The sequence below is a fragment of the Cryptomeria japonica genome, chromosome 4, assembly GCF_030272615.1.
Source record: "Cryptomeria japonica chromosome 4, Sugi_1.0, whole genome shotgun sequence".
Taxonomy (NCBI): domain Eukaryota; kingdom Viridiplantae; phylum Streptophyta; class Pinopsida; order Cupressales; family Cupressaceae; genus Cryptomeria; species Cryptomeria japonica.
In genome coordinates this window covers 480,919,748-480,944,591 of record NC_081408.1, presented here as the reverse complement: position 1 = coordinate 480,944,591, position 24,844 = coordinate 480,919,748, and the positions used below count along the sequence as shown (strand labels likewise).

Genomic DNA, 24,844 nt, shown 5'->3' with positions numbered 1-24,844 from the left:
CATATATTAGGGGGACATGACATAGTGGTATTCTAATGCAACTACCAATGACAGGTGGCAATCAGTTATAGACAAAACTGAATCCCAAAATTATACCAATATAATATTCAGATTGGAAGTTTGAACACAAAATTGATGGTTGTAATACATCTGAATAATTGTCTTTAATCATTCAACGTGATATCATTCTGCTGTCATTCAATTTGCAGATCGTGAAAAAGGATAATAGAGACTGTTAAGATCTGATTAATGTTGTCTCCTTGTTTGGTCAGAATAACCCATAATAAAGTCTGAGACATGTATCATTCTGAAACAAAAGATGTACTGCCTTCTCATAATAATAACTTACTGTTGTAATCTTTTCATTCTATCAGATACAAAGCGGAGAAATTCACGAAGACACAGAAGTATATTGTTTCAGATTGTAATGCTGCAAGCAAATAGACTTGGTAAACTTTCAGGAATGTATTGAAATCGATGACAACCTGGAACGCATCCTGAGACTAGTCTGAACCTTGTACATTACATTGACATCAATGACAAATATGCCAACAAAAATGTCAGGGGTTTAAATCTGCCTCCCTTTGGAATGATTGCTGAAGGATTGTAAGCAGCTCATTTTGAACTGTTTTTCTTAAAATAGCAGCTAATTCTTTGAATTTACCTTTATCCCACTGCTTTAATGCTTCTACATATCCATCTGTCTGGTATTGAAAGGATCTTCCAAAGGAAGACATTAGCAGTTGTCTTTTTCATTTAATCAACTGCATTGAAAGGTATAGTTTGTTGTGTCTTTTGTGCATAAGATACCCACTGATTTCTTGGCCTTTCAACCAAGGGGTGAGTAACTATAGGTTGGATCTAGTTTGGAAAACTTTCCTGCTGCTTTATAATAGCAGGCTTACTTTTCTTTGATGGAATGAAGGCTGCTCTTCATCCACTTGTGCTTTCTTTAGAAGTCCTTGAATGTTCATCTAATGTCCTTTTCTTGGATCTGGTTAGGTAATTAGATTACACCAGTTTTTTACCTGCTATAGATGCTATCTCATTTTTTGGTATAGATCTAATCTTCATTGGAAGAGACTAAAGTCTAATCAGTTATTGTTTGGTTTTCTTGAGAAGAAAAATCCCTTGCATTTGGGCAGTTAGAGCTGTATTTTGCCTTTTGGCCCAAGAACTTGTTGGAGGTTGTCTCTAGGATAATGACTGGACAACACACAGATTTGCAATATGTTGTAAATGGTCAGTGGGATTCATAGAGTTTTCCCCTGTACATAAGGGTAGAGATTTTTGGGTATAAATTGGAATAGAATTCCAGATAGCTGGAGCTATTGGTGCAACTAGGGGGCCTTCCATTGTCCCATGACACAAGTTTAATTCTTTGCCATAGTTGAGTATGAGATTGACTGATGGTGGGTGTAACTGAAGGAGTTACTAGGTAACCCGAGATTGAGTTTAAGGCTGTTGTTTCTTCTTGGAGATAAAGTAGCACCAAGAACTTCATGGTGTGAAGCTGATACAGATCTAGTAACAATCCTTGCTGTCATAGACCTTTGAGTTCCACTTTTTTGTAGTCACCAGGTGAATGAAGAATATGTTTAAGAACATAAATGAGCATGGAATGTAGGGTCCCACTAGGAATGTCAAAAACTATTGATGCCTAGATTTGTTTTGCAACAATCTTCACCATGCAAAGCATCAAGCATGGAAAGTTTGTATAGATATTGGATGTGATCTATAAAACAATTTCTGTGATTAAGAGATTGGCTTCTTATCGCCTAATTTTGACGAAGGAAAAGGGAGGAATTGTTAAAGTAAATGACTAAAAATTAAATGAGGGGATGGGCTAGAACGTATGTTTCCTTTTTATTCTCTCATAGATCTTCTAACATACCAAATAGTAGTCTACATAGTCTAAATTAGAGCATGATCATGAAAATTTAAAAGGTAATTTAACCCCAAACAACTTTTAGAAGTAGGATAACAAAAATCTCAACTTTTTCTATTGAACATAATAAATATTTGCATAGGTATGTTATAAGAAGCCGGTAAATTTCAGGACATATAAGTTTCTCTAGGGCTTAAAGACAAGGAAACTAGAAATAAAATTGTATACAAGGCTTGTAGAGTTCATGTCCACAAAGCCAATTTGGTTACAAATAGGCTATCTTTAAAGAAAAACCCTAACAAACTAATGAAAATGCCCCTGAAAACATCCAATGCACAAAGCCTATGTCGGTGAAGGACATCTATTTGGAGTGTTGCACGGAAAAAAGAGAGAAAAGGCATGAATTCCTACTTGATTCGATCCCTTTGCAACTGCATATGATTAGGATGGAGTGGGAAGGTTTGTTGTATGCTGAACTGCCTCTCTAATGTTTTTAAAAGCTTGTTTGAAATCCTTCCATGGTCAAAATTCTTTTAGCATACTTGTTGCATTCAAAACATTAAGATATTTGCCTTATTAATTGTGGGCTGATAGATCTTAGATTATATGGTAAAATGGATGATTTCTACGTCATGAAAAGTCAAGAATCTTTCTGCTTGAAACCTTGGTTGTATGCCATATGGCATGTTGTCAAAAGTCTATGTGGCCAAACACTGATAACAAAATATATGTGGACTCCACCACTGACGAAGACTTCTCGGCTTTGAATGGAAAGTAAATTTATCGTGGCTTTGCCACTGCTGATGTGTCAACATGGCAGGATTTTTCTTTGTTAAGTTTCCGTTGTCAGATAGCAAAACCTTGCATGCTGTTAGATATAAAGAAATCAACTGCTAGGGTTTCTCCAATTGTCTTAAGGCTTCAAAATGCTTAGAGGTGAGCAAAAACAAACAAAAAACTACAGAAAAAATGGGAATTTTGCCATTGTAGTGAGAATTCACTACAGTTGCTAAAGTAGATGGATTTATTGAAGAAAACTTTCATTAAATTGTCTTCTTTTCTTGAGTGCAATCTAATATTCTATATATGAAAAGATTATGGAGGCTTACTAATGACTTTAATGGTCTTTGACAGGCATTGAAGGTGGTTTTTATTATCCTTGGTCATAAGAGCGGTGCTTTATTTGGGGCCAACAATATCAATGTTGTGTAGCAGAAAATCTGTAGACTATCTTTTAATTCTTCTACTTGAGAGTTTCCACTTTTAATATTCAAGAACTGGCTTTGCCAGATTGTGGGCATAAGAATTGTTGATTTGCTATATTTTACTGCAGGATATTCTTATTGAGATAATCAGTGAACTTTGATGGTCTGGGCAATTTTTCTATTGATTGAGTGGTAATCAGAATGGATAAACCTTTACTGATGCCAGCTTTGGACACCCAAAGAGATGAGCTTTTGAATAAAGTATGTCAGGAAGGAGGCTTTGCATATGTTGCTTTAGAGATGCTTGCTGCAACAGGGGATGTTCATGCTGCAGAGGCAGCCCATGACATGGCTTGGGAACAGTTGCATTCAGCCCCATGGCATTCAGTTGAGCCAGTTTGGCGAGATGCCTATTCCCTTTCTTGCCTCCACATGGCATCTTTGTATCACCGTGATGGAAAAAAGGAGGAAGCCTTGCGGATTTTGGACATGGGCTTGATAATGGGTGGTCCACTTCTTCGTCTTGATTTAAACTCTGCTATATTGTTGCTCCAAGGAGGGCCAATTTCAACAAAGAATGATATCGATGAAGCAGAACGTGTTTCTACAGCTGTAAAGGAAAATGACTCAGGTATGCCAGCTGCTGTTGAATCAGAGGAAACTTTTTCAGAAGAGCAATCAACCCAAAGTTTCTCCAGACAGAATCATGATGCAGGCAGTTTCATGCCTAATGGGGATATTGGATTATTGTTGAAGGAAGGGGCTGCATCCTCTACCAAACATGGCTTACATAAGGAGAAACGGAAATTTACAACTTTGGACATATCTAATGAAGATGAATGGACATCTCAATTGTGCAAAGATTCTCAACTTTTAAAGGTTTGTATTGTTTGTTAAATATCAAGTGACTACATGTGTGAACAAAGCCATATCAGGCACATGCTCAGGGATTGGATAATGTACTTTTCTGTGACATTATATATGGGACAATGCAAGCAGCGGTGAAGCATATTGAAACCTAAAGATGCAACATCCTTCTAATTGTCTTCAAAGCACTTCCAAATAATGTACTCAAAACTGTCTATGAATTTAGTTTCTTTGCATGGTATGCTGGGATCTTAGAGATGAAACATGTAAATGATGAATTACTTCTATCTGTTGCATATAAATTCTCCGCCTGGCAGTATTTGACTCTTTTGGGGTGTAGTTCTTTCTTGATCTGAATAATAAACTGGTGAATTCTTTTTATGTTAGAATTTAATGATTGTTGAATTCTTTTGTTGTCTTTTTATGTTAAATTTGAAATTTTTCTTAATTTTGCTTTGTTTCTGATTATCACTATTTTATGAATAAGTTACTTTCAATATGATATAATTTAAACTCTCTCTTTGCATATCAATTCCTCTTTTTGTGATAAATCTCTCTTTGTAAATTAATTATGATGCAGTCTAATCCTTCATTTTCATACAGGTGTTTAAGGGTCTACCACATGGATCACTGTGCTCTAAATTAATTGAAAAAATACATATGTTGTCTCTTGAAGCCTTCCTCTGTGATTTCTTTCTACTTCGTCTTCCAGTTGTAATCAGTGGTGCCATGTCACATTGGCCCGCAATGAACAAGTGGAAAGACATGGAATACTTAAAGAGGGTTGTAGGAGACCGCACTGTTCCAGTTGAGGTGATTTTATTTATATTTCTGTGAATGTAAAATTATCTTTTTTTAATGCATGTAAGTTATTACAGGGGTGGAAGAGATTAAAGAATAATTTGAATTTAGATTAAATGGTAGACCATCAGCTCTTTTGATGTCTATACTCCAATATGCTACTCTTCAAATTATTTTTGTGTCTAGATCTATTAGTAAAGATGCATATCTCATACAACCATGAGTACAGGGTCAGTTTTTTGCCATTATAAGAGAATCAAGTATTTGAAGCAGGACAGGGTGTTGCTAAATTATTGGGAATTCATATATTTCTTTGACCACAAGTACAGAATCAATTCTGTGCATTAAAAAGAGAATTGAGCAATTGAAACAAGAACAAGTGTTGTTGAATCGTTATCAATTATTGAGATTTCACATATCTGTATAGAATTACTCTTTTGTGATATCTTCAAAGGTCAATATCATGAATCTGATGGCAAGGTATGATGGAAGGAAACAATGAATACTAGAAGTAATTCTTGGGATCAAGATCAAATCAATATCATCTCATGCCAAAAATCTGATTACTTGTACATGTGGTAATTTCATTTAGCAATGTGTTTTGTGATTCAAGAGTGCTTCTGGCTTTACTTGTGTGTGCCATTTTTGCATCAATGTGTTGGAACAAACTCCTTGATCCATCATCAAAAGAGGAAGAAACTTGAAATAGATGCAGACCTTGGCTATTTAAAAACAGAGGGGAAGGTGGAGAAGTGGGAAACAAGAGTCAAAGAGAGAGAGAAAAACTTAGAGACAAATAAAACCAGAATTTGAAAGAAAATTCAATAAAAGAAAATAAAAAATCAAAACCTTAATAGGAGAAAAGATAGTTTATTGATATATTAATACTGTTATAAGAAACCTTAATTGGATAATCATTATAATAAAGATATTACAATACTTAACATTATTAGAAATGTTATATTAATTAAACTAATCATAGATAAAAAATATATTGTGTATTTTGCATTTATATTGTAACTGAAAAATATGTTGTGACGTGTTTTGTTTTCATTTTGGTCTCAAAAGTTGACATGAATCACAAAACTTCCCTCTTCTATGGGCCTCTTGCACAATGCTTCTAAGAGTTAGATAAAAAGAATCATCAACTTTCTGAATGTTTCATTGATAGATGTTGAGGATTCCTGTTATGCCCTTTAGAAGTTCTCCATTGCCTCTCATTTCTAATTTTTGTTTCCTCTTAGAATACCTGTTACCATTTGGCTGGGAACGTAATGTCCTTTTTTCGGTCCATTCCAACATTTATGGGAAACATTATAATTCTTGGAGAGGTCAGTTTTATCGAAATAGTTTTATGATAATGATAGAGTGTTCTAGGGGTTGAGATGAATGGCCAAGATTAAACTAGAATCAAGGGCCCAGATTTTGCCACCTAAACCCTAATTAGGGTTTGTAACAACCAAAATACCTAATTATTGCAAAATATTAAATATCAGCCAATGGGAATATGACATCCATTTGGCACAAAATACGAGGAAAAAATTCTCCTCTAGGAAAATTTGACGCCACATGAGATCACAACAAACTATCTTCTAGAATCTTGTTGCCCTTATCCTTTTCTCTTTCTGCAAATTCAATGAATCTGGATGTCGTTGATTCAATCTCAGTTATTGGAGCTGCTGGTAGGTTCTTCAGTTGTTCTTCCAAGTAACCGACCTCATCCAAGCTTGAGGCGAAGGTTGTCTCCCAATCTGGCCCAAGCCCAAAGTCTCTCGTCTTGCTGGCAAGTACGGTGAATGAGTGGATGTCGTCCAGTCATTCTTCGGAAGGTGCACCAGCTACTCAAAAGAAAATAGTCTTCACTCTCTCGGTTAGCTCATCAGCAACAATATCAATTCCTTCATTCTTCTCCTTCTTAAGAATGATCTCAGCCACTTCTAAGATCTTGTCATGTATCAAATTAATTGCTTGATCAACTTGAGTGCATCCACCACTAATGTCTTCAAATATGAGTCTTCTCATGCGAAGCAAATTACACCATTGTTGGAAATCAGGTGATCGCCCATCCTTCAATATTCCTTCATTCACCAAAGTTTTCCTTGGTTTGGTCTTCATTACTTGCAATATAGGTGTGGTGAAATCCTTGGTGTAGACAAAAGTGTCAAATGCCACCTTGAGTGCTTGAGTTCTTTCAAGGATCGCCATAGCTCTATCAAATATCTTCACTAACTCTCTTACAAATGCCTTTGCCCTTTTATAAGTCTTATTGATCCATGTATCCATCAACTGTGCCGAGGCTTTAATCTTATCAAAATCATCAATTGCGCTTGAGCTGTTGGAGATGAGTCCTCAATACACTATTTTCTTTCTCTAACTTCTTATTCTTCTCTACTTCCAGCCTAAGCATGTCATGAATTGTCTTCACCGTGTTGTTCATATCGTCCAATGCTTGATCGGTGGTAGGAGGACCTAGATTGATAGTCTCCAAATCATACTCCTCGGTTGTGATCTCATCTTTGGGTTTGTCTACTCTTGGAGTGGCAATCTGAATTATCTGGGATCCTTCACCATCTCTTTTCATCTTTGACATCGTGGTTGCTTTCTTCTTTTTGGTTTCTTGATGTCTATCTAGGTAGTTATTTAGATGAACAGGTTCATTCTCTTCCTTTATCACTTCTTTTGTTAAACTCTCCCTAAGCCATGCAGGGATAGCTGATCTCTCTTCTTTGACCTGTACTTTGTTCAATTGTTGATCTTCTTGCGGTGGAGATGTAATTTCTTGTTCCTCATTTTCAATGTTCACATACGCATCATCGCCTGCCTTGTCATTGACTGGCTCAGGTGGGACTGCCTTGTCTTGACTCTGTTGTGCCTTGCACACACTCCCCATCGTCGACAGGGTCCCCCCTTTCGTTGTTTGCCTCGTTGAGTTCCTATGTTGGAGTTTTTGCAAGTTGGTAGAGTGGATTGCAGCAATGAGAGAGTTGAGCTTGGCTAGATGATTCAACCTGGAGGTTTGAACTGATCAAAGTCCTAAGTCCTGCAAGTTTGCATTTTCGCCTAGAGAGCAAAGATTACAAAAGCCACTAGAGACAAAATCTCACAATCTCGCTAGGGATGACGAACTTGTCGAGTTTACAAACAAAGAAAGTCAAAAGCATAAAGTCTCACATTTTCATCAGTAGACCCGAAATCATCAGATAAAATGAACAAACAGAAAACTCGCCCCCTATTCAAACTGTGCAAGTCAAAACTCAAAGAGGAAAGTTCACTCATTTTGGGCAAAATGGCCGAATTTCATGATGAATAAAAGAAGCGCTTAAGGCAAACTCGACCTTTATCCATATTTTGAGAGAAAAGAAACTAAAACCAAAGTTCGCACATCTAAGGTGAAAATGTTGAATTTCATCTTAAACATGGAGGGCATTTTAAGTATAAAGTGAAATTTGCACAAGACTTCTAACAAAATCGAGTTTTCTATCAAGTAAAGAGGACATCTAGCAAAATTGCACCTTTTTGGCTGAATTTTCAACTAAGTGAAAGAGACATTGAAGTTCGACATTTCAATAAAAAAACCCCAAGTTTCGCTCAAGAAGAAGTTATGCGTTTAAAGTTAAATGAAATTTTGCACATTTAAGCGAAAAGGACCGAAGTTTGGGAAGGGGCGTATAGAAAGCTAAAGCAAATTGCACCTTTTTCATTAAATGGGCGAATTTCATTTTAAAAGCAAACGGGGTGTCTAAAACCAAAGTTTGCCCTCTTCATCCAAAATGACCGAATTTTGTAACAAGGCAAGAAAGCGCTTAAACCAAGTTCGCACTTTTTTCTATGAAAAGCCGAACTTCACCTCAAACACACCCCTTTAAGTTGCTTTTGAAACAAAGTAAAGCGAAATACCAAAGTTCGCACATCTTCATCAACTTGGCCGAACTTCATCAATCGATGTGGAGGGCATTTTAACAAGTTCAAGTTTGGCGACTTTCCTTCTTTTTTAAGAAAGATCGAACCCTAAGTCGCACATTCCTCCCAGAAAACCCGAGTTTATAAAGCAAGATGGTGTTTAAAGAAAAGGGTAAGTAGGGCATTTAAAATAGAAACTAACGTCGCCCATTTCAATCTAAAGGCCCAAATTTCATCAAGGCTAAAAGGGCGTTTAAAATCAAAACGCAAAGTTCGTGCATTTTGATAGAGTGCTGAGTTTGCAACTAAGGAAAAGAAAAGTCGTGAATTTCATAGCAAAAGGCCGAATTTCATGAGCAAGCGAGCTAGGGCGTTTAAAACAGAAATCACCCCTTTTCTATCTCTTGCAAAGAAAGGAAATCTCCAACAAAACTTGCCCAAGTTGTAGGTTCTGAGGGAATCAAACCCTAGTTCGCACATTCTCAATAAAGTATCCAAGTTTTAGACTTAAGAAAGAAAATCACTAAGGAGGGTTCGATCATCTTCATTCAACAACCTGATTTTATGCTGAGAAAGAGAGGCATTGGGGAAAGCCAGGGTTCGATGGTTTTAGGGTTTTGCAAGTTTAAAGGAAATCATTGAAGGAAAGCCCAGCCCAATTTTCATCTTAGCTAAAAGAGGTTAGCCGCGCCAAGTTCATTTACGAGCATTTGCAGCTAACAAGCCCTTACAGTTACTGGCAGGTAAGTTCGAAATTGTCCTTGAAATAGTTTTAAAATTTTGTTTGGCAAATATCCATGTTTTACCTAGGGTTCATGTGCAAAATAAATGGTGTAAATTTCAAAGTTTAACCCCAGGAAACTGTCATTTACCAAATTTGGCCTCTAGTCGGAAAATTCAAACTTAGGCAAAATTTGAAGATTTTGGCTTTAAATTGAAAACACCTAAAACATCTTTCCAAACGCTCACCAGAACATCAAAACCAACAAAGCAAACAAGTTTGAGTTTAACGCATTTAAATTGAAACATTTGCAATTTTCAAAATTAGTAGCACTGGGAGCAACATCATTTAAAATTCGCTCAAAATCGACAAACAACAAATTCTCTAGTTTCGGATTCCCCAAAATTCAAAACGCATTTGGTCTTTGTTCCTAGAATTTAGATTGATCAAACAACATATTATAGCATATTTTCAAATTCCGATTATTACGTAGTTGTGATGATTTTAGTGCTAATGCCGTCTTATGGCAGTGCTAACCTGCGTTTTTCACCTTAAACCTGCCTCATAATTCGTGTCAGGGTGTGCATGATAGATGCCTCATCAAGGGGCAGAGTCTTCCAAAGCACTTGACGCACTAGGGACATTGTCGATATCCAAAACGGACATTCCTTGCAAGCTTGACAAAATGAAATATCAGTATCAGGGGGTGGTAAAGGAGTCAAAGGTCTTGAGCAATTGGGAAAATATTGGTGACACAGATGTTGGACACATGGACCTTTAGAACTTCAAGGACAGGGTGTATGCTCCTAACGCATATGGCAGGTTGAAACGAATGGTAGAGAGTGGCATTGCACAAGCTGTAGCTTTCCCACCAGCCATTCACAACTATGAGCTTGTGGTCAAGGCCGCAAAGCATTATCAACCGAAAAGCGAGGTGGTGGTTGCAAACGGAATGGTGATGGCCGATTTCACTCTGGAGGCTATTGGGGAAGCATTTGATATCCCACTTCTTGAGAGTGCTGTTGCAGTAACTATGGATGAAGCCCAGCTAGCTTATGATGTGAACCCAATAGGTGCAGGGGGATGGTAAATGAGGAATGGTTTAAAGTGAGGAGACCCCCGAGCACTAGGATCACCAAGAAGACCTATAGAAGTGACTTTATTGAAGAATACGGGGACACGATTACATTGCTTAGCCAAGTCATGGGGCTTCCCCACTCCAACCTGTTTTAGGAGTGGATGTTTTACTACATAGAGCAGGTCTTCAATGGGAATGTTAAATTTGATTGGGCTTAGATCATAAGTGATAACATCCATATGCAACTTGTTGGTGTTGGAAATAAGCAACACCCGAACCGACGATGGACTGGTCCAAGAGGGGCCAGTAGCTCAGTGGTAGAGCACTCCAGCAGCGTATGGAAGGTCCTAGGTTCGAGTCCTAGCTGGTCCATGTCTCAACATAGTATCAGAGCCAGGTCCAGGCTAGGAGCCCCAAGCACACGAGAGGTGTGGCTTAAGGGGGGGTGTTGGTGTTGGAAATAAGCCACACCCGGATTGACGATGTACTGGTCCAAGAGGGGCTAGTAGCTCAGTTGTAGAGCACTCTAGTAGCGTATGGAAGGTCCTAGGTTCGAGTCCTAGCTGGTCCATGTCTCAACACAACTGGTCCAACTTGCGGAGAAGTATTTCACCATGTCCTCCTACCTAGTTTACATGTTCGCCAGACATCAGAGACTGCCAGGATTGATCCGCATAGGCGAAATTGGAAATGGGCCAAATCAGGTGAAGGTGTACGATTGTTACCCTCAACTGCATTATTATAACATATCACAGAGGGAAAAAGAACAACATCGCCTATGCAGTAGGCCAGTATGAGCACGTGAATGATGCATTCACAATGTGCATGGTCAGAATGATGCAAGGAGGGTTGCATATACGGTTGTCAAAGCAAGCCAATGCATTGATATGGAAATATGGGGCATGGTTCATTCAATTCCCTCGTTTCTCCTATCTCAGGATTTCAGGCTTTGAGGGAGCCCCTTTCAGACTTCCACTCTATCCGTCAGATAAAATGATCCTTCTAGAGGTTGCCAGACAAGCGCATCTAGTTGGGCACATGCTCAAGGAAAAGAGGATAGCAAGAGTCGCGTTCCCAATGGCCATAGGGGACAACAACGTATACTTCAAGACCTCTAATTAGGTTGAGCAATCCTTTGAAGAATTGGCATCATACTACCTACAAGAACACCTCCCTAGGAAGTACTTCGACCCCACAGGATTAGGAAAGAAGGCATATGGCAGACACTTTAGATATAAGACGACCATAGAAGACTATTGGACTAACTGCCTAGACAACTTGGAAGCCTGTCGGCGGGAATACTCAAGGCTAAGTGTTCAACAAATCAGAACTTTTGAGTCCCGCCAAGTCCCGGACCAGATAGCTGATTATGGGGATTGCTTGCAAACCCAAGACTATGAGGCAGTCAAGGACCTCCCACCATCTATCAATTGGACCCAGGACCCAATCATAGATCTAGAAGCTATAATGGAAGGTCCCAAGGAGTACACGGATGCCTGGTTATTCCAGTACATTGAGAGACTAACCCATGAGGGGATCCAATTTACATATAATCTGATGGGAAGCTTTGAGTCCCAGTCTTCAGAAGACGAAGAAGCATTCAATGCAGCAAGGGAGGAAGAGGTTGAAAAGCTCGAAAAGAAAAGAAAAAAAGGCAAAGGCTAGCAGGGGAACACGAGCATCCAAGAGGATAAAGAGAAATCCCAGCCAATTACCTGAGGCTCACGTGGGAGAAAAGATACCAATAAGAAGGCCAGTGGTCACCACATCATCGAAGGGCCCTAACTTAGACAATGAGGTAGTTGAAATTGATCGTCTACCTACCTCTCCTCCTCAAAATGATCCAGTTACCCAAGAGATTAATGATTTGCAAGAGACCAATGATCCGCAACGAACTAATGAGCAAGGAGCAGATATGCAGATCATTAATTTGGATGGGCCTTAAAATCAGGTCGAGGATGGAGAATTTGTGCCGAATGAGGAAGCGAGCAAGTGTGAGGAACAACAGGAAGATAGGCATGAGGAACGACAAGAAGGTGGTGATGCAGGAGATTATACTACAGTTGAAGGAGAGAAAGAAAAAGATTAAATTGAGGAGCTCCACGAGACTGAAGAGCAGTAGTGTTGACGTGTATTTTGTACACAATCATACACAGAATAAAATACCAATAGGCATCTTATCCTCTCTTGAGAAAATAGTCTCTAACTGCTGAAGATTCACATAAAGGATCAGTTAGGAAGACTCCAAGGTTCTGTTAGTAGGGTCTCTACGTGTGGACAAGCTTCCAGCGGTGTGATGTGATTTGCTGTTTCCTTCAAGGGGTCTTACGCATTCCGAAAGTTCAAGATTTGCTAAACTAAGAAACTATTCAAAAATAACAAAAGAGTAGGGTTTGAAAGAGGTCTAATCTAGCCTAACCTTAAGAATGACTTCGTATGGACAAGACTTGGCAAGATTCAACCAACTTCAATTTTGCCATAAGATAACAACTCAATTGAAATTGATGCGATCTTCTAAGGTAACAAAATGATATTCAATGCATCAAAGATCGAAGACACTACCACGAAGGTACATATCCAAGATATAATAATGATTGAAGGTTAAGGGACTCAAAGTATTCTCCAGTCGACCACGCAAGGTGTTCCTACAATCAGCAAGAAGCTAGTGGTTTGGATTACGAATCCTACCAAAGATCAAGTCTCACACTATGTCCTTCAAATTAACACACTACCTTGATTGAGCATGATTCAAGTAGATTAAACAACCATGAAGATAACCAAGAAAGTTGCAACAAAACACCATAACTTCAATATTTTATTGATTTCCAAGTCATCATGTACAACAATTGCTTGAATTCCTCTCTTCAAAACTCAATCTTGCTACAAAATAAAATTGCTTCTAATTTCTAATCTCTTAGCTATCTCTCTTCTCTATTACATCAACTATTGACTATTAACTATTATCAAATGAAATGAAAAATGGGGGTATAAATAGCATCCCCAGTTACAATGAAAGGTCTAGATCGAAAGTAGATCAACGGTCAAGATCATGACACCTAAACCCTAATTAGGGTTTGTTACAAATGGCCTCCTTTTTACTGAACAATATTAAATACATAGCCAAATATTAAATTTGGCACAAAAACCTAGGAGACATAAACCAATGACAAATAAGATGCCATGTCATCTATAACAACCTTTCATCTAGAACCTTATTCCCTTTCCAATGTTCTTTTTTGGCATATGCAATGAATCTTGTCACGATTCCTTCGATTTCTGCAATTGGAATCTCGAGAAGATTCTTCATACTCTCTTCCAAGTGGATGACCTGATCGAATGCATCTAGAAGAGCTGCGTCCCAAGTAGATTCAAGTTCCTTTGTTCTTTCAATTAGGAGCATGGTGGCAAACATTTGATCATATTGCTCATCTGTAACATTTGCGTCCTTGCAAAAGATGACCTTGATTCTATCCTCTAATTCCTGCATATCCACATCTGTCTCGACCTCGATCCTTCTGCCAAGAATGGTACGAAGTACCTCAAATACTCTGTCCTGGATCGGATTGATCACCTCCTCAACTTGGCCACATCTAACACTGATGTCCTCGAAGAAAACACTCTTCATATGGAGTAAGGTTGACCACTGAAACAAACTGTGAGATTCTCCATCCAAGATCTTCTCTTGCGCTAAAACTTTCCTTGATGTGTGTCTAATTACCTTCAAGACAGGAATGATGACATCTTTGGTATGGGCAAATGCAACTACTATTATCATCAAATTGTGGATTATCTCAAGAACTTGGATAGCTTGATGAATAATCTTCATCATCCTTGTTACAAATTCTATGGCCACTGTATGAGATCTATCCATCCAATTACTTGTACGTTGGACCATGTTCCTGAATCTTTCTGCCTCACTGATTGATTGAAGTGGAAGTGCTTGCACTGGTGATCTAGCTGGATCCTGACGTCCCAAAGGTTCATTGATGTGACTGAAATAAGTCCTCCATGCACCGACCTCTCTCACAAGCTTTCTGTTCTTCTCCATTTCTTCTCTAAGCTTGTCTTTCAATGCCTGAAATGAATCGGTGGCATCATCTAAAGTCTGCTCTGCTGTAGATGGTCCTAGCTCAAATGTCTGTATATCATATTCCTCTGCTAGGATCTCACCTTCATATTTGTCTACTGCCGGTGTAGCTATCTGTAATTTCCTGGATCCAGTCTCATCTCGAATCATCTTGGACATCTTGGTAGCCTTTCTCTTCTCTGTCACTTCCTGGGAATGTCCAACAAGGCTCTCTAAATCAATTGCACTGTCCTCGTCCTCTACTACGATCACCTTGGTTAATCTTTCCTTCAACCAATCTGGGATAATTGATCTTGTCTCTTGAACTTGAATCTCTTTGTGCACTATTTCTTCTTGTCTGGGAGGAGATGATATTTCATTGTCTTCTTTATCTTCATCTAACTCATAGTTTTGGAGAGACCCATCTGGTGACCCTTGTTGTGCTTGTCCTTCCTCCTGCCTATCGTTCTGTACCATAGACTCCATGGATTCTTCCACTTGAATGGTTCTCTTCTCAGGTCTAGAAGAAGTACCGGATGATCTATCTCTGTTAGCCTCTTGTTTCTTCTTGGAAGATTCTCTCTTTCCAGGTCTCTCTTTCCTCTTTGAACCTCTTGGATGGATATTGCCCTCACTGGCACATCGAAGGTTTCCTTCACCTGAATTTCTAGGATTAGGATTGCCTTCACTCACACTAGCTCCACCTTCGGCTGGTTTCTCTTCCAAAGTGAAGTCATAGCTATGCCTTGTTCTCTCAACTTCTGATGTTGTATGTCAACCCATCTGCGAGTACAAGACAAGACTGGTGCCATCAAAGTAGCTAAATCTACGACCTCGGGCTCATTCCAATCTAACCTTATTGTTTTGCTTTCTCGATCATAGGAAGACTGGATATGTCTGCCACTGTCCTGAGCTTGGTCGGCCACTCTGTAAATCCTGCATTTCTTGATGAAATCCAAAGGCAATCTAGAATGCATTTTCCGTTTCACTTCAAGATCATCTAAGAGATTCATCATAAAATCTTCTATTTGGTACTCATGCCTAAACCTTCTGCCGACTGTCTCCTCTAAATGTCCATGTGGATCAAAGCTTTCTCTCAAAGCAAAAGATGGAAAAGAATACAAGGCTAACTCCTTCTCTGCGTCATCCATGGCTAAAGCATTAGGACATACCTCAACTGAATTACCCAAAATGATAGGTACTGGAACTCCATTCTGATGTCTGTGTCTGAATGCCTTCACATATGCTGCCAACTGTCTTGTTACTTCAAGTAACACAATTCTGTCTGACATATGAACTCATGTGGAAGGACTTAGTAGCCTTGAGTCTCCTCAACTGTACGTCCAAGCAATGGCTAATCATCCTAGCCCAATGTATCGTACCTTTTCCCTGAACGATCACCTAGATGAAGTAAAACATCCACTTCTCAAAATAGAAGGCATGAGGGGCTCCTGTAACTCGGTTGAGCATGGTAATCAAATCTCTGTACTCCTCTTGGAAATCAATCCTGTGCGGTGTGTTCGGGACCTTGCTCAGATGGGGACGGCTCTTAAGTAGCCAATTCTTATTGATAATGCTTAGACAAGCATCTGGATCATCTTCGTACATTGATTTGGCTCCTTCTATGCTCTTGTATATCATGTCCCTGTGGTCTGGAAGATGGAAAGCTTCACTTATAGCTTCCTCTGAAAGGTACGCCAAAGTGTTTCCCTCTTTGGACACGATCGTTCTGGACTGTGGATCATAATGACGAGCACGCTTGATCATCAACTCATGGCACTGAATAGCTGGAGGAAAGCCGGCCGCCTTAATGATACCACTCTCGATTATTCTCCGGGCGACAGGTGATGGCTTGCCAATGTAAGGGACCTCTCGAAACTTCTTCGTGCTAAAGTTACCCAAGTTTGTATCTCCAATGTTGCTCCACTTCGACACGATCTTGGTCTCCACTTCTTCGGTCTTTTGATCTTCTTTCATGAGAGCTGAACGACTGGTGGATGCTCCCGCCTTTGGGGTTGCCATACCTACACAACATTTCATAATGAGAAGCTAGATTTTGCAATAAATAACATAGATTAGAGAATAAATTTTAGGAAACTTCATGATAAGTCTTTGAGTTATCATTTCCTAAAATAAAACGATTGAGCTAGGAATTCAAAATTTCAAAAATTCAAAATTCAAAACTTAAAATATGACGATCAACAAATAAAACAATAAAACCAAATCGCCATACCTCAAATCGAGAGCTAACTCTAGAATGCAAAATAAAAAGGATTCGCCTAGGCAAAATTGACGTGTAAATAGTCTTCAATGTGATCTTTAAATAAATGTCCTTCTTATCAATATCGCCACCTTTGATATGTCCTTGATGTGGTCTTCAAAGCAACGTTCCTCTTGTCAATTTCACCACCTTTCAAGTCTTTGACGTGATCTCCAAGTTCGCTCAAATGTAAACTTCAAGTTCGTAGCGCCTTGGATTGATGTTAATGCCTTGGTTAATACTTCGCACCACCTTGAATATAATTCGCACTTGAACACAATTTCGCACTTCTCCCTTTGTCTTCCAAATCGCATGTGAAATGGCAAAAAATGATAATGTGAAAATGAAGATTTTCACCCTCCTTTTATAGCGCTTACCTCTCACCTCCATATAGGCTGACTTGGTAATTAATAAGGCAATTTAAACGATTTTTAAATAAATAACAAGGTCGACTCTCACAAACCAAGCGCTCCTTTTGAATTTTATTTAATTAATAAATAATTAATTAAATGCCTTTATTATTTAAATAAATAAATTTTGATTTTTATAAAGGCAAAATAATTAATAAATATTGAGCGCAAATTTTAAATGCCATTTTTAATTAAATTTTCAATCTATAGATTTTAGCATTTAAAATAAATTTAAAGAAATGTGTTTGAGCGCCAAATTTTGAAAATGGAAGATATGTACCTCATCGCCCTGGTCCCTTGGAGAGGGACAGGAGCGATCCATCAATTTTGTCATGATTCTTGCAACTTCGACGTCCAAAGTCTCTATCCTTACGTTCAAATCGGTATTTTTGTTGGGTCTTTCGAACTTGAGTGTCTTGCATGTGTGAATAAATGTCCTTAAGATGTGATATCGCCCTGGTCCCTTGGAGAGGGACAGGAGCGATCCTTATCTTCTATTTTGAAATTCCTCGTTTTTGGTTCTAACTCCTCGTTCATTGCCTTCCAAATGGCGTTTTAGACCCTTTGTAACTTGTTTTGTTATGATCTTCGAAGGAACATGAATGCTTTGGCAAATATCGCCTTGGTCCCTTGGAGAGGGACAGGGGCGATCCTCATAATTTCTCTTTAATCTTTGTGACTTCGAACTTCAATCTTTGTTATGATGGACAAACAATGCTATTCTTTCGCTCCCCTTTCGTTCCACTTGAATTCTACAAGGCGTTTAGACGTTGGAAGGATCATCGCCCTTGTCCCTTGGAGAGGGACAGGAGCGATCTTGAAGCTCTAGTCCAAATGCATCACCTTTCAACCTTGGTTCTTCGTCTATTGCCTCTTAAAGGACGTTTGTTGATCTAGCATGAACTTGCCTTGACATGATTTTGACGAAACATGAGCCTTTTAATAAAAATCGCCTTGGTCCTTGTCCAAAGGACAGGAGCGATATGAGTTCCTTGCACAAATTGGTAACACTTTGACATTCAAAGCTCTTGCATATCATCTTCAAATGACACCTTATACCTTGTGTGATCTCGAAAAACCTTGACCTGGCATGAACTTGAAGGAAAATGAAGGATCCCATACAAATCGCCCTGGTCCCTTGGAGAGGGACAGGAGCGATATAGCTTCTGTGTTCAATTTGAGGATCTTTTAACGTTTAAAGTCCTTGTATATCACCTTCTAATCATGCCTTGGACCTCATACGACCTTGCAAAACCTTGACCTTACGTGATTTTTGAGGGATTCGGCCAATATAATAAACATCGCTCTGGTCCCTTCTTGAGGGACAGGAGCGAACTTCAAGTCTTGATGTAATTCGTTCAATGCTGACGACCCTTGATGCTTTGTGCTTGATGGAGATGTCTTAAAATGTCCTCACCACCTTGTTCTTCACCTTGGAGTGTCCTGAACTTGGAGGAACGGTAATATAACCATTATATCGCCCTGGTCCCTAGGAGAGGGACAGGAGCGATCTTGCTCTTGTAGGCTCCACATCACATTGCTAACCTCTAAAATTATCTTCAACGGATTCGTAACATTCCATTCCATTCATCCATGCCATGGGTTTGATTGTAACTTAGCAAGAAATTTGTCTTAGACAAAAATCGCTTTGGTCCCTTGGAGAGGGACAGGAGCGAACTTAGGCATTTAGGTCTTTTGTTGACATTTGGTAATCTTCAATTTATCTTCAATGAGTTCATTTCACCCTGTTTCTTGCCTTCAAACTTATAACTTGCTTGATTTTCGTCCAGAACATGCCCTATGAAGAATATCGCTCTGGTCCCTGGGAGAGGGACGGGAGCTACAATGTACTTCGCCCTGGTCCCTTCCTGAGGGACAGGAGCGATTTTGGCATTCTGGACCACTCTCCTTCATGTCGGCACTTCAAGTTATATTCATTTGATAAAACATATCTCCTTGGACCTCTTCAAATCGTCAAATCATTAAAATCTTACAAGGACAAAGCAATATTTGATTTGTAGCTCCGGTCCTTCACTGAGGGACAGGAGCGATTTTGACACCTGGAGGCACTTCCGTGTTCGTAAACTTCTTCAATTTATATTCAACGGAAAGATCACGCCCTTCCTCATCACTTGCAATTCGAAATTCACTTTGACTCTGCAGGGACAATAAGATATTTGAAAACGAGCTCCGGTCCTTCACTGAGGGACAGGAGCGATTTTGACACCTGGAGGCACTTCCGTGTTCGTAAACTTCTTCAATTTATATTCAACGGAAAGATCACGCCCTTCCTCATCACTTGCAATTCGAAATTCACTTTGACTCTGCAGGGACAATAAGATATTTGAAAACGAGCTCCGGTCCTTCACTGAGGGACAGGAGCGATTTTGCTCCTACAGGCCAAAATATCATGATTTTACAAGTTTAATCAATTCACAAGGCGAAAACAAATCATTCCCAACGCCCGGGATCAAAAATCAAAAAAGTCAAAATTTGGTCAAAATTAGTCAATTGGACAAAAATTCACATTTCACCTTCAACACTTAGACAAATTTAAGCTCTGCACTCAAAATTCCAATTGAAAATAGACCACTTTGGCGAAATCATTGCATTCAAAATTTGCATTCTTACAAAAGAAGCTCAAAAGCTCTCAAAATTGACTGGATTCTGGCCTAAAAAAGACGGCAATTAAAACCCTAAGGCTTGACCCTAAATCCAGACAATTGACTGACTAACAAAACCCTAAAAAACGAAGCGAAAGGCGAGCAAAAAGAGGGGTTCCCCATTTCAAATGGGGCGATGTGTGAAATGGTCACAACATCTGGTGACACTACTGAGAAATGTTGAAAAACATTTGGGAATCAATCTTTCTAGAAGAAAACTCAAAAAATCTCCCTCAACAAAACCAGGAGTTAAGAAACACTTACAAGAAGAGACCATCATATTGAGACAAAGTATCAAGTCCGCAGTTACCCATGTGTGTGCAAATGCGTTAATTCCCCTCAACAAGACAATCATGATCTTCAGGTTCCCCTGTGATAAGCTACGTAGTTCGTCTCGACTCCAAAAGCATCTTGGATAGAGCCTCACTGCCAGTCAGACGTCCATAGTCTCGACGAGGTTATCGCCGCAAGCTCACGAATATTGCTCCATTGCCAGCCAGGCGTCTATAGCCCCGATGGAGTTATTCGTAAATTCCCTTTAGCCAATTTGATATTTCTTTTAGCTCATCTTTTTCCTTTTGATTTTCTTTTTTCTTTTTCTTTTCATCTTTTCTTTTGATACTGCTTTTCAGTTCCGTCAATTCTTTTGGCTTGTGAGTAGTGAAACTCACTAGGGTTTGAGGATTGCGGTGGCGCTGAAGTTAGACTTTAGATTTTTCACTGATCACAGCTTCGCCTGGAAACCATAATGACTCGGAGATTATAAGTGTGTGAAAATATAATAACTGGAAGACAAAAATACGTGAGTTCAATAAGCTAATCTACTTCAATGCAAATACGTCCTGACTCAAGACTTTATTAAAAGAAACTCCCTTTGTGTTTCCAAAAGACCTCATGATTTTCCAGATGCAACCAACAACCTAGTGGGAAGTTAGAGTGTTACATAACAAAATCACCCAATGTCAAATGGATACCCCTCAAAACAAAACAACTAACCTAAAACAAAACACCTAAACTAAGAACGAAAACAAAAGGCAAACCAAAGCGAAACAAAAAACAAACAAACGGAAAACAACGAAAACAAACTAAACTAGCTATGTACAAGGGAAGGCCTTGGGCATTTCAGGACTGGAAATAATGTTTGAGATACCTCCCATTGACAGGCAATGGGATGTCTTCTCCAGTTAAAGTCTGCAACCTAAATGCGTTTTCTCCCAATATCTCTGAAATTTGATAAGGGCCTTTCCAAAGCTTATCAAACTTATCATGTTCTCCTCTTTTTTCATGTGCTTTGTCCCAATACAGGACGAGATCTGAGATTCGGAATGCCTTAACTCTTGCTTGTCGATCAAACCATCTCTTCACCACTCCTTGGTGTTTCGCAAAGTTTTCTAACGCTTGATCTCTCTTTTCTTCCAAGTTCATTAACTGCGTTAGTCGGGCTTGCACTGCATCAGTGTCTTCCATGTACTCCTGAATGAATCTTAAAGTCGGGATCCTGAGTTGCATGGGGAAGACTGGGTCTTGGCCATAAACTAGAAAATAAGGCAAAATGCCTAATGCGTTCTTTGTTCTGATTCTGTCCGCCCATAAGGCGAATCTTAACTGGGTGTGCCATTCTCTCGGACTTCTCTCTAGCAATTTCTTGATAACGCTGAGCAAATTTTTGTTGGTGGATTCTGCTAACCCATTACCCTGAGGATAATAATTTGATGAAAACTTGAGGGTTATTCCATATTCAAAAGCCCAATTTGAGAATCTCAATGATGTGAATGCCGATCCGTTGTCGCAAACCAATGCATAGGGACATCCAAACCTTGTGATTATATTTTCCTCCAGAAATTTGATTACAACTTCAGTAGTGCAGACTTTAAGTGCTTGTGCTTCTGACCATCTGGTACAATAATCTGTAGCTGTAATGATGTACTTATGTTGTGCCGAAGATGCGGGGTTGATAACACCAATAAAATCCATTCCCCATTTGGCAAATGGTCTAGCTTCAATCACTGGATTCAGTGGCATGGCAAGATTCCTTTCTCTAAAAGCTGCGACTTGGCATGTATGGCAAGTCTTGATATGATTAAATGTATCTTTGAAAAGCGTAGGCCAGTAATATCCTGCTCTCAGTATCTGATGAGCTGTAGCAAGGTTGGCTCCATGTCCGGTTCCAAACTTGGAATGAAAATGTTCGATTATCTGTTTTGCTTCATCTTTACCAACACACCTCAAATATACTCCCTCGTGATTTCTGCGATATAAAACAGATCCTTGAAGCATGTAGTGCTGACACTTCATTCTTAGTGCTCTCTTCTGTGTGGGTGTCATGTGAGCAGGACATCTGTGATTAAGTAAGTATGTCACAATATCTTTGTACCATTCATCATGTGTGACGTCTTCTAATTCATAAATTTGCTGGACTAATCCTGGTCCATCAACTGCCAATGTCTGCGCCAAAGCTTGTCCTCGAACAAGTTTCATGGGCTGTATTTCAATATCAAATTCTTGGATAATGGCGACCCACTTTCCTCTTCTCTCTCCTAATTCGTTTTGCATGAGAAGAGTCTTGACTGCTACATCAGGCACAATTGCATAAATCTTGGCTCTCAGGAGGTAATGTCTGAATTTCTTTACTGCCTTTACTAATGCGTATGCTTGTTTTTCAATGTTAGGATATCTGAGTTCTGCATCTTTCAGCGGGGTACTCATGAATGCAATTGGATTCTTATCCTTCTCTTCACTTCTCTGGGTCAGAATAGCGGCACAAGTGTAGTCAGAAGCGAAGGAATATAAATAGAAGGGCTTGAGATAATCAGGACTGATTAATACTGGTGCTTCTGAGATGGCGGTCTTTATTTCTTCAAACGCCCTTTTGGCTTGTGGAGTCCATTCAATTTTGGCGTCCTTCTTCAGCATCTCATTCAAAGGTCTGACAATTTTTGCAAATCCGGTGATGAACTTTCGGACAAAGTTGATCTTGCCGAAAAATGACTTGAGTTCCTTCTTGCTTGCTGGCAAATTGATAGTGGATATGGCCTTCACTCTTTCAGGATCAATGGAAATTCCCTTTTCTGAAATGACATGTCCTAAAAGCTTTCCTTCTGCGACTCCAAATATGCATTTCTTTGGATTGAGGGAGACACCATATCTTCTGCACCTTTGGAAGACTCTTCTTAAGTCGTCCACATGATCTTCTCTTTGCCTAGAGAAAACTGTGATGTCATCCATATATATAATAATGCATTTACCAATTAAATCTCTGAAAGCGATATCCATAGCTCTCTGGAATGTGGCCCTGGCATTTATAAGTCCAAAAGGCATCCTCTTGTAAGCAAACGTTCCCCACTTGGTGGTGAAAGCAGTCTTTAGTCGATCTTCAGGTTCGACTAGAACTTGGTTGTATCCTGAATATCCATCTAGAAAGGACATCATCTGCGATCCATTGACAATTTGCAACACTTCATCTAATGATGGTAGCGGATAATTATCTTTCTCTGACGCTCTGTTGAGATTTCTGAAATCAACACACAATCTGATTTCTCCACTTTTCTTTCTAACAGGTACCAGGTTGGCGACCCACGTCGAATGTCTTACTGGGAAGATGATCTTGGCTGTGAGTAACTTCTTCACTTCTTGGTATATCAGTGGTTCCAATAGAGGATTAACTGGTCTTTGTCTTTGCCTGAATGGCTTGCTTCCTGGCTTCAACGGGATTGTGTGAGTGATAATTGCAGTATCGTAGGTCTTAAGATCTTCATAACTCCATGCGATGACATCTGGGAAGTCCCTCATATTTTTCAGGATTCCATCTCTTTCAGTCGCTGTGCAGGACTTACCAATGAATACGTTCTTGGTTTGTATCTCATCACCTAGATTGATCGTGTCGCACATGTTTCCTTCCGAACTGTGGTTCTTCTTTTCTTTTAACTTGTCAGGATCAAAAATCCTTTCTAATTCAACCATTCCTTTTGGAATAGTGTTTGTCTTTAAATTCAGGACACCTTCAGCATCGAATTCGGCTTCACCCACTTCATCTTCATCTATGATCTGTGTTAAGAAGACGTCAGTGTTGGTTAGGAAGTCCAAAATATGCTTGTCATCTTTGAAAACTTGAAAATTGGTAATGTTGTCTGGGACTGAAGGGACCGATACTAACTCGACTGTGAACTTCTTCAATCCTTTCATTGCTAATGGTATCAATGAACTAGCGGCCTGTGCAAGGGAATTAGCCACTTGATTCTGGTGTCTATATATAGAATTGATATTGAAAGCTTCAAAACTCTCAATGAGATCCCAGACTCGATTTCTGTACTTGGTCAATCTTTTATCGTGGCAAACATACTGCTTCTTGATTTGCCTTACGGCAATTTCTGAGTCTCCATATACTTGCAGTACTTTCGCCCCTTTTTGGATGGCTAATAATAATCCATGAATCAAAGATTCATATTCAGCTACGTTGTTGGTACAAGGGAACTGCAATCTGTGAGCGGCAAGATAAGTTTCCCCTGTTGGACTAATTAATTCATAACCAGCTCCAGATCCTTGTTTAGATTTAGATCCATCGAACCTTAATGTCCATATTTGATCTTCTGGATTTTCCGTTTCTGGACTTTCTTGACTTTCAGATGATGTATCGGATAAAACTTTATCTTCCATAGAACTCTCGGTCTCTGTAGAGCTTTCATTCTCTGAATCTTGAATTTCTCCCAGAATTAGTGTCTGCGGGGCTCTTTTATATACTTGCTCCAATGCGGTTTGGCATAAAGCACAAGATAATTCTGAGTGGACGGCATTGTGAATTCTACACCAATTTGGAAGAAGCAAATCTCGGACGGACTTCAAATTACCAAGTTGTACACTTTGTTGGATGTTTCTATGTACGAATCTCCTGAAATTTTCAAACATCCCTTCATCTTCTTGATCGGAACCTTGATCGCTTTCAATAACTATCTCTGTCGATTCTATCACTTCTTGTTGACTATCTTCAT

The 24,844-nt window shown here is 39.3% G+C and overlaps 1 protein-coding gene across 14 annotated transcripts in view; it reads left to right on the top strand.

Moving 5' to 3' along the window:
• The window catches only part of LOC131079503 (lysine-specific demethylase JMJ30), a 153,752-nt gene that overhangs the window by 27,788 nt on the left and 101,120 nt on the right, over positions 1 to 24,844 (top strand). For 9 of the 14 annotated variants that reach the window (XR_009113987.2, XM_059219895.1, XM_059219896.1 and 6 more), the window contains 2 exons: positions 3,023 to 3,972; positions 4,564 to 4,773. Coding sequence is in view for 13 of the 14 variants with exons in the window: in XM_059219895.1 (XP_059075878.1) it covers positions 3,295 to 3,972; positions 4,564 to 4,773 (888 nt within the window). In the remaining variant the exon portion in view is untranslated. The remainder of the gene's footprint in view (positions 1 to 3,022; positions 3,973 to 4,563; positions 4,774 to 24,844) is intronic. The other 5 variants (XM_058017464.2, XM_059219898.1, XM_059219899.1 and 2 more) reach the window with 2 other exon arrangements.